The sequence below is a fragment of the Pan troglodytes genome, chromosome 9 (genome assembly GCF_028858775.2).
Source record: "Pan troglodytes isolate AG18354 chromosome 9, NHGRI_mPanTro3-v2.0_pri, whole genome shotgun sequence".
Classification (NCBI taxonomy): domain Eukaryota; kingdom Metazoa; phylum Chordata; class Mammalia; order Primates; family Hominidae; genus Pan; species Pan troglodytes.
In genome coordinates this window covers 49856504-49871741 of record NC_072407.2, presented here as the reverse complement: position 1 = coordinate 49871741, position 15238 = coordinate 49856504, and the positions used below count along the sequence as shown (strand labels likewise).

Genomic DNA, 15238 nt, shown 5'->3' with positions numbered 1-15238 from the left:
CATCAGAAGGATAGGAGGATTTTTCATTTTCCAAACAATGTGAGCTAAGAGGGACTAAAGGACATGGACATGACCTGTATCTCCTGCTGTGTGGATATCAGTATCTGCAGCTCTGTGTCTCAGAAACGGCCCATACCTTCCGTTCCAAGTGCTTATCCAGGCGGGCCAGAGCTTCTGTCTCTCCTCCCTGCCAGACAGCTGGACCAAGTCCTTCAGTGGGGAACCCTGAAGAGAAGGAAAGGTCACAAGACAGGAGGTTTGACCATTTCAGTGATAGCCCGGCACGGCTGTTCTGTTATTTGAACTTTATGAGAATTAAACCACAGTGTCTCGGTGCTACTGGGGGTTAGATAATCCTTAAAGTTTTAGCGTTTTCTAGGTCAACTTGGTTCTCTTCCCATAGTCACTATTTTCTCTGCTTTCCCCTGCACCCTTATCGCTCCAGGTAGATGACAACAATCCCGGACCTCCTGCCTTTTCAGATTAGCTGGCAACAACTGTGGTTTTCAGGTGAAAAAGGCTAATAGCTTTGTTCAGATCAAAAGACTGGAGGTGTGGCTCACGTCTGTAATCCCAGCACTTTGGGAGGCCGATGTGGGTGGATCACTTGAGGTCACCAGTTCAAGACCAGCCTGGCCAACATGGTGAAACCCCGTCTCTACTAAAAATACAAATATTGGCTGGGCGTGATGGCAGGCGCCTGTAGTCCCAGCTACTCAGGAGGCTGGGGCAGCAGAAATGCTTGAACCCGGGAGGTGGAGGTTGCAGTGAGCCAAGACTGTGCCACTGCACTCCAGACTGGGCAACAGAGCCAGACTCCGTCTCAAAAAGAAAAAAAAAAGGTAAGAAAGAGGGAGGGGTGAAAGAGTGTAGTTAGTAATCTGAGAGGCTGACAGATTCCCTGCTTTCAACAGAAGCAATACTAGCTATCTTGTTACTGAGAAGCCCATGGACACCAGCACCAGGCAGTGCCTGTATTGTCTGCGAGAGGTTAGTACAAAAATAGAGGCATGATCTAGAACCAGAAACAGAAGATTACATGTATGAGTATGAACAGAACAAATACTAGAAGGACATAGTTTAAAATTAATTGTGGTTACCTCTGGGTGGTGGAGTAATAGTGACTGCCATTTCCATTTTTGTTTTCCTGTGCTTTCTAACCTTTCTATAATGACATGCATTACTTTCACAAAGAATTTCTTTACACAAAAGCAGGCACCAGCACAAGCGGCTCTGGGCAGGAAGTACGCACCCAGCTCCTCCAGGGAGGGCACACCGTAGGTCTCGTCATGGTTCTCCTGGATCTCGGCCCTGCAGCTCTCCATCTGCTGGCTGGTCACCGAGCCCACTGGCTTCTTGGGCAGCTCCATGCGGCTGATGATGGCCTGAAAGCGCTTGTATGTAAGGGGTGGCTTCTGCCCATTCAGCTCAATGATCCTGGGGAGCCCAAAGCACAGCTAGTGTTACCCACATGGCCCTGTGATGTGGGTCCCTGCCCACCCAAAAAAGAACCCAGACTCTGAAGGCTTTGAGGGTGGCTTTCCTCATCCACTCACAGGTCCCATGCCTGAGTGGAAAGGAGGGGGCAAGGGAGGCCGCATCTCCATTTTACCGAGAGGGAAAATAAAGCCCAGAGAGCTGAAGCAGGTGCCTCAGTAATGGAGCAAGGCAGGGCCAGAGCTGGGACTCAATTCCGGGCTCCCTGGTGTTGACGCAGAGCCGCCTAAAGACAGAGACTGACAAAATCTCTAATCACAGAAAAATCCCTACTAGCCTGCTTGGCACTTGGCCTATCTGTCCAAGCTAAGGGAATCCCCATAGGCCTCTACCACCCATGTAAGCCCTGGAGAAAGTTCTTTGAAAAGAGCCGAAGACATGTTTTTTTTTTTTTTTTTTTTTTTTTTTTTTAACTCTAACATCATAAGGAATAGCAGACATGTTCCTTTCTTGGAAAATCATCCCCTTCTTAGCCTCCATTTATTAGAACATTGAACAGAGAGGTGGAAGACAGCTTATCCTCCCAAATTCAGAGACTGGAGCTAGAGTTCATAGCCACAACTGATACTTAAAGAGAGTCTTGTAGTTTACAAAGTATTTTTCATGACCAGGGAAAACATAACTGCACTCATGCAAGAAGGAAGGAGTATCAGAGGGCGAAGAAGAGAACGGAGGCTGTTTATATAAGGATGAATTGGGATGGTATGGAGCCACATTCCCGGGGCTCTTCTTGGCCAAGAAGTAGCTTACGCAAGGCCCATCTGGCTGGGTGAGTTCATTTCTCAGTTTGCTCTCCCCACGTTAGTGGAGATATATGGTCGGCTGCTGCCTCTGCTATGCCTCCCCCTCCTCTGGCACGCAGCAGGAGGAGGATCTCCACACCCAGCCTCTCCTCCTGAGGGCCCGGCTCACGTGCACAGCTATGTGACCTGGCTTCTTGGCAGCCAGCACTGGGTTGGGAAGTGGGGGTGGGGAGCGGCGGCGGCTGCTGGCTTGGCAGCAGCAGCAACAGCAGCAGCAGCAGCAGCAGCAGGAGGGTGACAGCTCTGGCATGGCAGGGAAGGGGAGGAGAGGATTTCCTCCTAGAATCTCTGAAAGCACAGAGGCTGTCACCAGGGGAGGAGGCTCCTCTGTAGTTAGCAGCTCCCTGCAGGGATCTCTTAGAGCCCTCCCCGCCACCAAGCAACATGGCCTGGAAACCCAGATAGTCATAGAACCTGGGAACTCTTTTTTTTTTTTTTTGACACAGGATCTTGCTCTGTCACCCAGGCTGGAGTGACGTGGCATGATCACAGCTCATGGCAGCCTCAAGCCCCTGGGCTCAAGTGATCCTCCAACCTCAGCCTCTTCAGTAACTGGGACTACATGCATGTCCCACCATGCATGGCTAATATATTTATTTTTAGTAGAGACGGGGGTCTCACTATGTTGCCCAGGCTGATCTTGAACTCATGGACTCATGCGATCCTCTCACTTTGGCCTCTCAAAGTGCTGGGATTACAGGCATGAGCCAGCATGCCCAGCCTAGGAACTCATCTTAGGTACAAAAACTGGACCTGTGTGAACAGAGGTCTGTTGGAGGGGTAACAGACAGGGTCCACTGAGGTCAGAGGGCAGCTGTTGAGCAGGATGGAAGTGGGAGTATGAGGCACAGGTGGGACTCGGGCATACTAGGAGCAGATTTGTAAATACCCTGAGTGTGGGTCCTCACTGCTTCCATGCCTTGGGCCTAACAAGCCTCTCTGCCACCTCAATGGGGTAAAGCTCTTTGTGACCTGTTCTACAGGTCCTGACTCTGGCCTATTCTCCTCCAGCTTCTAGAAGATGCCATGCCTCCTGGGTCAGGTGGCCCTAATGCTGAACCTCTCTGAGTTCCGCTCAGCAGGGGCCCAAATTACTAACTCTCACAATTGGTAACCTGATCCCTGGGCCCCATCTCTTACCTGTCCAGGTCATAGAGGGTATGAGAATTCTCCGTCACTACTTCCACACCAGCCTCCTTGGCCATCTTCATGATGGCTGCATCCCGTTCTTTCCCAAAGGGTTCAGAGTCATATTCAAAGGTCAAGCGGGTCACTCCCCATTCCTGTGGGGAGAGGATCTGTTATGCTCAACACTGTGTTTGGGGAGGAGGGGGAAGCTGGACTCTCAGTTCCTTCCTGGGAGAGAACAGAGCTAGTCTAGAGACCTGTCTGATGGGCAGCAGAAAAAACTAGGAACAGGGATTTGATCTGGAAAGCAAACAAGCTGAGGTTCAGAAAGTTTGAGGAGGGCAGGCAGTGTGGCGAAGCCAACAGCACGGCAACAGTGGAGTTGGGAGAGAGGCAGGCAGCCTTGTGCACTTGCTGTGTCCTTGAGGTAGGAGAATGCGGCAGGAGGCCATAAATACAACGCTCCTGGGAAACCCCCAGTCCCAGAGAGTGGCACTGACTCACAGGTGGGACAGGACCACAGCCTTCTGCCTGCTCAGCAAGCTTTTCCCAGAGCTTCTCACAGCCCTGCAGACTTGTGGCCTAGTTTTCTTGGCAGAGTTGTGCTATGTGAAGTGTCTTAATTGTTTCCACAGCAACACTCCTGAGGCCAATAGCAAACAGAGCTAATAGGTTCCAGCCCTGAGAGAGTCAGGAAAGGGGAAGCGATCCTTAGTCTGGAGGTCAGAGGAAACTGACCGGAGGGGCTACATGTTGAAAAGGAGGAAGTTCTTTCCTAAGCCTTTAGTCATTTCTGGTAGGAATTTCTAGATCTCATAGCAAGCTGGCCCAGTGAATGGTTGTACAGTCAACCCACAGAAAGCCCTAGAGCATGCAACTTGCAAGAAGAAAAACACATTCTCCAAAGTCTCTGGTCATAGTCTCTGAAAGCTCTGAACCACAGGGGCAAATGTCCTAGCCATGCACAGGCTGGTCTGGTCCTGACTCAGCCCTGCCCGGGGACTGGGTCCTTAGCAGGGCCAGTTATCATTCATTCGAGGATATCAGCATTAAACATTGATTGAGCCCTTGCTATATGCCAGGTACCATGCTTATAGTTCATATAGGTTACATCACTGAATACTCATTGTAACCTGTGAATGATAACAATATTATTAAATGACATTTTCTCCAAGAAGCCTTCTTGACTTCCTCCTTCAATATAATTCTTCTGCACCTTGTCTTTTCTCCACTGCAGCATGTATTATATGACAATGATACACTTGCCTGTTTCCCCTATTAGTGTGAACTCTCAGAGCAGAAACCATGTTGTCTCACTCATCATCATTACCCTTATACCTAGTATGGGGCCTAGTACCTAGCAGAAGCTCAATAAAAATACATTACATGACTGAATGGATGACCTAGCTATATCTCTGGGATATAAGTGGGTTGGCCTCTGAGTTGCTGGGGGAGAAAAAGGGCAATGTCGAGGGGAGAAGGGAGGCAAACGTATTTATATGGTATGGTGGGTAAGGATACAGCTCTAGAGTCAGAATCCAAGATCGTCACTTATTAACTTCACAACCAATGACTGTTTCCTCTCCTGTAAATCGGGATAGCAGTAGCCACCTCTTAGGCCTGCTGTGAGGAAGAACTCAGTTGATGTAAACAAGCACTGGGAACAGCGCTTGACTCATAGGCAGCGCTCAATGAATGTGGGCAATTACTAGCACTGTGTGATTTGTACATGTATGCACAATTATGTGTGGGGGTACGGGGAGGGGAATTGGAGGATGATGTATTCACTAAGCTGTTTGCCTTGACATGACTTTTCCTTTTGTCTCGGAGTTAGGGTGGGGAGGGGCATGACAATCATTGTGTGCTGCTGAGGGTGATGGCAGTCTATGAGTTCCTGTGCCTCTATGTGGGCCTTAGAATATACTTTTTAAAGGGATTGAGGGAAAAGTGGACTGGCCCCCTGTTACTGCAAACAGAAACCTATGTGGCACCAAAATGAAGATTTCTATCAATCATTTACCCCATGGGAAACAAGAAAGCTTCCTCAGAAAGGCTGACCTTTTTTTTTTTTTTTTTGAGACGGAGTCTTGCTCTGTTGCCCAGGCTGGAGTGCAGTGGCACAATCTCGGCTCACTGCAAGCTCCGCCTCCCGGGTTCACGCCATTCTCCTGCCTCAGCCTCTCGAGTAGCTGGGACTACAGGCACCAGCCAACATGCCCAGCTAATTTTTTGTATTTTTAGTAGAGACGGGGTTTCACCATGTTAGCCAGGATGGCCTGGATCTCCTGACCTCGTGATCCGCCTGCCTCGGCCTCCCAAAGTGCTGGGATTACAGGCGTGAGCCACCTCGCCCGGCAGAAAAGGCTGACTTTTCCCAATAAGCAGAGCAAAGCAAGATGGGAAATGTACCTTGCTAGACATGAAACCCCACCCTCAAAGTCTTGGCCTAGAAGGAACCCTAATAAATCTGGCTGGCTTGAGCCAAGAAAACATTGAAGGAAGCCAGTGGCATCCAGAGTGGAATGACTTACCACATCCTATGTCTAGACTGAGCTGAGAGCTTTCCAACAAGACACTGGTTTCCCAGAATTTTTTTCCTTAACACAGTTTCCATTCCAAGAGCAAGCTAACTGGCTGCCTTTGCTCCCAACTTCTCTAGCAGCAACAGCCAGACCAGCCCTGATGTTTCCATTCCCTCAGTCGGAATATCATATCACTCAGGCTGTGGGGAAACCCTCAGGGACAGAATCTCACTGTCTTCTCTGGGGCTCTGCACGCTTACCTTGAACAGCCTTGGGAACACGTCGGCTGGCTGTCCCCGGACTACAAACAGGCGGGAGTTCAGTTTCCTTAAACTTGTGTCCAAATCTTCCAGAGACTGAAGTAGGAACCTGCGGAGTCCACACAGGCCTTGTTAGTGATAACATCATGAAGAGTGGCTCTCTTTCCTAACAAAGCAGGGAGAAACTGGTTCGCTGTTTATGCCCAACAGGCAGCCTCATGATCACTAGGGCTGGAGAGGCCTGGGTTCCAGCCCAGGAGGGATGTGGTAGTGGATCAGCGCTGCTCTGCTTCAAACCCTGGCCTTGCCACTTACTAGCTGTGTGACTTTAGGCAATAACCTAACCTCTTTGCCTGTTTTCTCGCCGGTAATGTGAAGCTGATGTTAGTACCCATCTCATAAAATTGCTAAGAAAAGAAAATCGAATAATGTGTGAAAAACATTTAGCACTGTGCCTGGCACACAGACATCATGAGATAAATGTGAGCTGTTCCTAGTGTGGTGTTTCTGTGTGATCAGAGGCAAGTCACTTACTCCCTCGCAGTATCTGGGGCTAGATATAAGTATCTGCCCAGCATGAGGTTGTTGTGAGACTCACATGGGAGCCATCTGAAAAGCCAGTGCAATACTGTGCTATGAAGCATTAAGGTCCTCTTAGCAGAGGACCAGACTGCCATAGCTGGGAAAATCCTCCTTACTCTGGTGGAAAAGACTCCTTGACTTTCTGCATGCATGCTCTGGGCCATGCGTATTTCTGCTGCCACAGCCTCACAGCCTGCAATGGGTCCCTAGTTCCCAGAGCTTTGTTTGGCAGGTGGCTCACTCTCCAGGCCTCTCCAGGGCTCTGGTGATCAGGTTCTCATCCCAAGAGGGAGAAGGCCTTAAAAGGTACTTCTCAATAGCTATCTTCACATTTTTGTGGGGGTGGGGGTGGGGAAGACCGCAGCTAGGCAAGAACTTCAGCAGGAGACCTGGATCACCAGGGGAAAGGGAAAGGACATTAACATTTGCTGAGTGCCTTCAGCGTTTTATTTTTAAATTAAATTAACATTATAACCAGATAAACTATTCATGTGGCTCAAAATTCCAGTGACAAAGCGGTACATAGTAAAAAGGGTTTTCCCCTCCCTCACTCCCCAGAGGCAACCAAGGTTATCAATGGGATTTTGGTTCTGTCATACTTTTTAAGTGCATTTCTGCATTTAATTCTCTCAACTATTTTGAAGGAAATAGTACCATCCTTATTTTATAGATGAGGAAACTGAGACACTCAGAGGTGAATTAATTTGCCTAAGACCATAGCTGTTAAGTGACAAAGCTGGGGATTCAGGAACCTAGGGTGGTCACTCTGAAACCCACATTTTCCTCTCTGTGCCCTTTTTTATTTATTTATTTACTTTTTGAGACAGAGTCTCGCTCTGTCGCCCAGGCTGGAGTGCAGTGGCGTGATCTCGGCTCACTGCAACCTCCCCAACCCAGGTTCAAGCGATTCTCCTGCCTCAGCTTTCCGAGTAGCTGGGGTTATAGGTATGTGCACCACACCCAATTAATTTTTTAAACAATATTTTTAGTAGAGATGGGGTTTCACCATGTTGGCCAGGTTGGTCTTGAACTCCTGACCTCAAGTGATCCGCCCTCCTCAGCCATCCAAAGTGCTGGGATTACAGGCGTGAGCCACCGTGAGGACTCTGTGCCCCATTTCTAAAGATTTCTAGTTGCACACCAACTCTGTTCCAGGGGCTGAGATTCTGCAGGCCCTCAGGAGTTTGGAATCCTTTTCTCTAATAGCAATGTGACTACAGGTAATCCACTGGCATTCTTATCTTCTTCTTCAAGAACCCACAGGTCAATCTGCATATGTCACAGATACCTCTGAGGCACCTGCTATCTACCCCTTGGGTCTCCACCCATCCCCAGCATTCTTCTCTGTCAACAATAGGAATGGCACATCACAGTCACATTCCCTGACTACTGGAGGCTTACAGAAGCAGTGACTATTCCCAGGCTGCCAACTAGAACCAGCCCCCACTGCTGCCTCTGACGTACACAACTTGACACACTCCTACGGCCAATGCCACCGACCCACATTCTAGCATGGGCTGAGCCCTGGGCTCGGCTCAAAGCATCATGTTTGCAAAAGAGCATGAGGAAGACTCTCTGAGAGGTTGGGATGGAAGACAAACAGGTTGAATGCTGCTTTATGCAAACCAAAAGCTCCACCTCTGTGAATTTCTGTTTTTGAAAAATTGACACCTCCAGAAAAGGAACAGGGAGCTGCAAGTGCGTCACTTGTGTTGGCCTCCCCCAAGCCTCACCACTCTTCTGGAAGGAAAAGAAGAGAAATCCATGCAAATGGTCTTATGCCATCTGAAACCTGGACCCTGCCAGGTAGAATGCCTAGGGCTAGGAGCAGTGATTTAAATTTCATAACCCCAGGACACAGGGTCCTCCATCTGCAGCTCCCAGGAGTGTCCTTGCCATGCGCCTTGGGGGTCTTTTCCTTCACAGTCCACCAGGCTGCATAGGACTTTGATTTGAAGCTATAAATAAGGTTGGAATGCACATGAAATCTAGGTTCCAGAACATGTAGCAATCTGCCTTCTATAGAACTTTATTTTTAGACCTCATTTACTAAAAGGAGAGATTCCTCGTAGCATCTCTAAAGTACAGCTAATCCTATGAGAGCCCTTTTCTTCTTTCACAAAAGATGCTTATAGCAGGAAGCAGAGATGTGAGGCTGGTAGAAGGCCCAACTCTGAACCCAGCAACTAAATAAAAATAATGATAATAATGGCAATGACTAACATTTAATAAGCATTTACAATGACAGGCACTATTCTACTTGTTTCACATACATTACCTCATTTAATTCTCAAACAGCCCAATCAAGTAGGTAATATTATTATTCCCATTTTATAGATGAGGGAACTGAGGCATAGAGAGATTATGAAACTTGCCCAACATCATATACCTAGTAAGTGGCCAGAATTCAAACCCAGGCAATCTGTCAGGCTTGACATGTTCGTTTTTAGCCAGCCACTGCCTCTCAACAAACAGAGCGCTGAGGCTGTGCTGCCCTGGGCTCAGCCATTAGGGAGCACCACAGGCCAACTCAAAGGCCAGCAACACCTCTGCTGCCAGATCTTTCCTCCTCTGAGTGTGGTCTGACAATCAGCAGCATTGGCTGTGAAACACCCAGGAGTCTGTTGAAATGCAGAATCTCAGGCTCTAACCCAGACCTCCAAAATTAGAATCTGTATTTTAGCAAGATCCCCTGGTGATTCATTTGCATATTAAAGTTTCACAAGCACTACTCTAGAAAACTGAACTTTACTTCTAGTCTCTGTTACAAGTTGCCTTTCTTTGCTTCTAGTTTGTTTGTACTAAACTTTCTCTCTTTAGCATCCATATTTCTGCCTCCCCTTTGGCCTGCTAGAAATGCTCTGCTTCTTCCAACTTCCCTCCCGAGTCAACCCGGGAAGGGAGGGCTCAGGACAGCCACCACACGGAGGCAATAGGCAGAGATGTGAGGAGGGTCCCCAGTATCTCCAGACTCCAGGCAGCCAGAGAATGCAGAGAATGAGAAGCCACCACTAGGGTACTACCTTTGAGGCCTGCCAGGTGACAGCTGTCCCTCACATTTGGAGTAGTGCTGCGACTGGGCAAAGGCTCAGTGGGCAGGTATATGCATTCTTTCACCAGAGAGAACCTTGGGCCTTCTGTGGTCCCTTAGAACCCTCCTCTTTACTCCAATTTCTCTTTACTCCAATGAGGGGACTCTGAAGGAAACTGGCCTGGGCATTGGAGATGGTGGTGTTGGGGGCTGGCACTTCACCCTTGGCAGCTCTTAGCTGAGCTCACATGGCCAAAATTCAGAGCACATGGTCCTGGGAGAGCAAAGCTTACCCTTTGGATTAGACAACATGTGCAACTGAATTACATTATTATGTAAGTGCTCTAGAGCCAGAGGCAGGCAGAACTGGAGAAAACCAGACTGGGATTTCCAAAAATATAGAGAGGACACTATAACTCAGGGACTCTACAAGGCTAGCCTTTTAGAATAAAACAAGCAGATCCTTTGATTAAGTACTCATATTTAGGGAAGGCCTTCTCTAGGAATGGCTGATCCTGTGTTGAGGAATATTTTATTTATTTGTTGTTAATGGGGGGAGGGAGGATAACAGTGAATTCTTTTGGGTCCAGGCTGTCCTTGACCAAGTTCCTCTGCTTCAAGGCAAGGTTATCTAACAACGATGATGATACCATTGGCTGGCACAGATTGGCTACATAGGATATTAATAGAAATTAATTTTTCCTAAGTAATTAAGAGAGCTTAAGCCCCATGGAAAAGGATAACCTAAACTCACAATCTCTGGCAGGGATTTATTTCTAAGTATCTGAGTGATATTTAGAAATACTTAAATATTAAATTCTTATTATTTTAAAAATATATTTATTCTTTCCTAATTTCAAAGAGAAAGATGAAGGTTTTTATCCCCTTTGGGCAAACAGAAACATTTCCTTGGCAGCAGAACGGTAAAGTGCCTCTCTCAGGTACCAATGTGAATAACTCAGAGAAGCTCCTGTTTCCCTGCCAGTAGACTAGAGTTCTCAATCCACTTCCCAACAGTCCAACAGTGTTCAGCTCTCAGCATCTGGGAAGAGAGACACACTTGTTCTCATGGGGCATCCTGGGAAGTTCCCAGTTTACCTCATTTACCAATTCTGAGAGAAATGGGCTGAGAGGGAACATATTTTATTTCTACAAATTCCCTCTGTCCCAGAAGCTCCTGAAAGAGGCGCAGCACAGAGCCAGGGACAAAATGATTTAAATAAAGTGGAAGAGGAACTGTTGCTAACACCTATCCAAGTTGCAGTGGGGAGAGAAAGGTAATGAAAAACCACAGAGGCCATTTTAAAATCTAGGAACTGCTCACATCTTCCTTTAGTTTATCTTCTTGCTGCAGTACCTCCTTCTAGATGTAGCAAATCTGGGGAAGGTGAGGCTGGGGAAAATGCGAAAGGGCTTTGCCAAGTAGCACTTGGAAAAAAAAAAAAAGTCCTGAGGCTCATATAGCTACAATTAGCCCATAAACTTCCCACCATCACCAAGGCAAGAAATATGCTAGGCTTCTTCTTGCTAATCAATATGTGTATTTCTTAGTTGCATTTCTCTGTCCGTTTTTACTCTTAGTGCCATTCATAGTTATTTTAATCTGATTTCCTCTGCAGAAAAACATTGTGTGGGAGTCAGTGTAGAAGGAGCAGGAGGGAAACAGAGTCACAGATTTTGGGTCCTCCCCTCCTTGCAGATGGTCCCTTGCCCTTCCCAGGGAGGCTTCTCAGAGACAACTTAAGCAGTTGCAGAGCTAGGACATCATGCTGCAGCACAATTCTCTTAGACCACTCTTGGAATCCAGAAACAACCACGGGACGATTACACATACTACAGTCATGTCAAGATATGGCTGGCTCCAGCCCTCCCCTCTATCCCCAACTTTGTGCACAAAAGAGAATGCAGCTCTGCCTTCAACTGATCCAGGAAGCAAGCAGAATGGTGGAGGTGGTAGGAGTGTGTCTGTTTCCAGGCCCAGGAGCAGTTATTATATTCAATCTGTTTGTGTTACTTCATCTCTTTCTTCTGAATGCCAACATTAATTAGACTTCCTGCCAATGCACTGCAACATACTTCCTAGGTTGCCCGTCTCAGGACTGAGGTTCTCTAGTCCAGTGCTTCTTAAGCTTTGCTGCAATAAGAGCTTTAAAAACCTTAATGCCCAAGGCCGGGCACAGTGGCTCATACTTGCAATCACAGCACTTTGGGAGGTTGACGCAGGTGATTGCTTAAGCCCATGAGTTCAAGACCAGCCTGGAGAACATGGTGAAACCCCATCTCTACAAAAAATACAAAAATTAGCCAGGCATGGTGGTGCACGCCTGCAGTCCCAGCTACTTGGGAGGCTAAGGCAGGAGGATCGCTGAGCCCAGGAGGTCAAGGCTGCAGTGAGCTATGATCATGCCACTGCATTTCAGCTTGGCTTGTCCCTTGAGCAGGACCCCGTCTCAAAAAAAAAACAAAAAACAAAAAACAAAACAAAACAAAAAAACCCCAAACCTTAATGCCCAGGCCATAACCCAGAACAATTCTAACAGAACTGGGGGAAAGGGGCTGGGCACAGTGGCTCATGCCCTGTAATCCCAGCAGTTTGGGAGACCAAGGCGGGCAGATCACCTGAGGTCAGGAGTTTGAGACCAGCCTAGCCAACATGGTGAAACCCTGTCTGTACTAAAAATACAAAAAAATTAGCCAGGTGTGGCGATGGCCGCCTGTAATCCTGGCTACTTGGGAGACTGAGGCAGGAGAATTGCTTGAACCCGGGAGGCGGAGGTTGCAGTGAGTCCAGACTGCGCCATTGTACTCTAGCCTGGGCAACAAGAACAAAACTCCGTCTCAAAAAAAAAAAAAAAAAAAAATAGAATTGGGGGAAAGGGGCCCAGGTATCTTTTAAAGACCCTTATGGGATTCCAATGCACAGCAGCCAAGATTGAGAACCACTGCTCTAGTCTGTCCCCTTATCTTATGTTTCTCATGGCACTTCGTTTCACTAAATTATGGTTGTTTGTTGGTAAAATGTAGGCTCTAGGAGTTCTGGAGCACAGACACATCTGCTTATTCACTGCTGTATCCCTAGCAATATCTAGAGCAGTACCTGGCAGATATTAGGCACTCATTAAGTGATCAATTAATATCTGCATTCTTACACAGCCTCTGACTTCAGGATTTGACTCAGGTATCTGAGCCACATTCTTTTTCTTCTTCACTAGATTGATAGCACGATCACAAAACGATGACCCACAAAAATCCATAAACACCTGGTTCCTAGCAAACTGGAGTTTAATCAACAGGAATTTTATTGTTGATTTTTAATCTTCCCTATCAAAAAAGAGTAGGCAGTACTATGCAATGTCCCCCAAAACCCAATAAAAGAAGAAACTCTGTGACAATGTAACAAGAAGGTAGTCGGATTCCATTTGCCTGGCTCCGACTGGTGCAGGGCAAAGTCTGAGGCTTGGCTTAATGTGCACACTAGGGATGGTCATTTGATGATGCTTGTCAAACCCAACCTCCTATCTGTAGAAAACTGGAGCAGAGACAGAGCAATAAGGCAGCCTGAAAACTGTGGGCAGGCTCTCCACAGGACTCCTTAGTTGTTCCTTCTGGGCAGGAGGGGACACTGAACAGGCCCACTGCTAGCAGCACTCACTCTCTTAGCAGGGCACACACCTTGGAGAGAAAAGAATGGTGTGCCGAGAGCCACGGTATCCTGGAAATAACCCTGTCCATCGATGCAACAAGGCCACAAGCAAACATTCCCCAGAACAATGCAAACAAACCGAGCGACTGCCACTAGGTGTTCTGAAGAGCGATGGGTACATTATGTCTCAAAACTCTTTAGTTTGAATACTGTTTACAGTGAAAATACACTAACGACCTGTTCATCTTTTTCCATTATCATGTCGACTCCATCTCCTGGGGGGTCATCAGAGGGGCCCTTGATATCATGGCTTTCCTGCTCCCTAACCTTACCACAACAGTTCATAAAAGTCTCATCTCTAATGGCTCTACTGTCCTCTAAAATCATGACAAGAGGATGACGGGGTGACACTTTGGATTCTTTTAAATTTTTCTATCGAGGTCAAAGCTCCAGAGCAGGGCTTAAAACATTCTGGAGAATCCCCTGGATTCTCTGGAGCTTTGAACATAAAGCGACTCCACCTGAAGACGCCTTTGGCTTCTTTATTTATAATATAGGGGAGAAGACCTTATTTAATGCTAAGCCAGGGTCACTTGACACCCCTAGAGGCAGGACGGTCTGGGTGCAGGGTAGCCAGGATGGGTGGTAGGGCGGATTCAAACGAGCCAGAGGCTTCGGAGTGATCTCCCCGAGCCCAGCAACGGGTTCTTGAAGAATGCGAGCAAAAACCCGTCCCGCCCTCACACTACGTTATCTCCCTTCCGCCCCTCCCTGAGTAGACCGTAAGAGCCCTAGACCAGGAGCCCCTGTTCTGCCACTCACTGGCTACAAGTCCTTGGGCAGGTCGACTTTGGGTATCCAGGGCTCAAGGGTCTCATCTGTACAACGGGGATCATGATCTCCGTTCCACAGGCAGTTGTGAGGCTCAAAGGGGTAACAGTGCGAACGCGCTTTGTCAGAGGCTGAACCCTGGCCCACCGGCGCGTTAGGACCATGACGAATTACTTCCCCGGTCTCGGCTTCTCCCCTCTGGCCTTCCAGCCGTGGCGGGGTTGGGGGGATCGTGCTGTTCGCCGGTCACCCCAGGGTCAGGGTCCTGGCTGCGTCCCCGCCACCCAGCCCCGATTCCCCTCACCTCCATCGGTTGATCCCGACTGAGGAGGAGGCCGCGAACCACGGGTCGAGAATGTAAACGCAGCGCACGCAGCGCGCCCCGCGCACGGCCGCCAGCAACGCCGGGTTGTCGTGGAGTCGCAGCCCTTTGCGGAACCAGTGCACTGAAGAGGCGCCGTCCGTGCCGGGCGCTGGCGCCGGGGCCACAGCTGCCGCCGTCGCCACAGTCGCCGCCATGACTGTCCAGACTGCTCCAGCCACCCCCGCTCCGCCCCGGTAGGCGACGTGGACCCCGCCCATAGCCCGCCCAGTGACCTATGACGCCGCAACTCCTCCCTTAGTCCCCGCCCACAGGGCCCCAGAGCCCCTCTGCCATTGGCTGAGAGCCTTCCACCTGGCGATTGGCCCAGAGGCGCCGGAACAGGCCCCGCCCCCTCACGTTCCTACCATGTGTGGGTCCGCCCGGGTGGAGCTGGCATGCCGACAAGTGACGCAGGCTGGGCCTGTCCGCGGAGTGCCGGGAGTAGGCCAAGTCTCGAGGGACAGCGGATCTCTTACCCACGTCCTGTTCAGGGCCTGCTTCTAGAAGAAGCTGCCTGGGCTGGTAGGGGTTGCTGTGACTACAGCCAGTGACTTGCAAGACTGACAGCTGACCTTCC

At 48.7% G+C, this 15238-nt stretch overlaps 1 protein-coding gene across 1 annotated transcript in view; it reads right to left on the bottom strand.

Annotated features, from left to right (window-relative positions):
- CRY2 (cryptochrome circadian regulator 2) overlaps positions 1-14982 on the bottom strand; it is a 35948-nt gene extending 20966 nt beyond the window's left edge. Inside the window, exons 1-5 of the mRNA XM_016920726.3 lie at positions 14602-14982; positions 6211-6319; positions 3441-3583; positions 1253-1437; positions 137-225 (exon numbers count right to left, since the gene is read on the bottom strand). Coding sequence (XP_016776215.1) covers positions 137-225; positions 1253-1437; positions 3441-3583; positions 6211-6319; positions 14602-14879 — 804 coding nt within the window. The 5' untranslated portion in view covers positions 14880-14982. The remainder of the gene's footprint in view (positions 1-136; positions 226-1252; positions 1438-3440; positions 3584-6210; positions 6320-14601) is intronic.
- Positions 14983-15238: the final 256 nt, after the last annotated feature.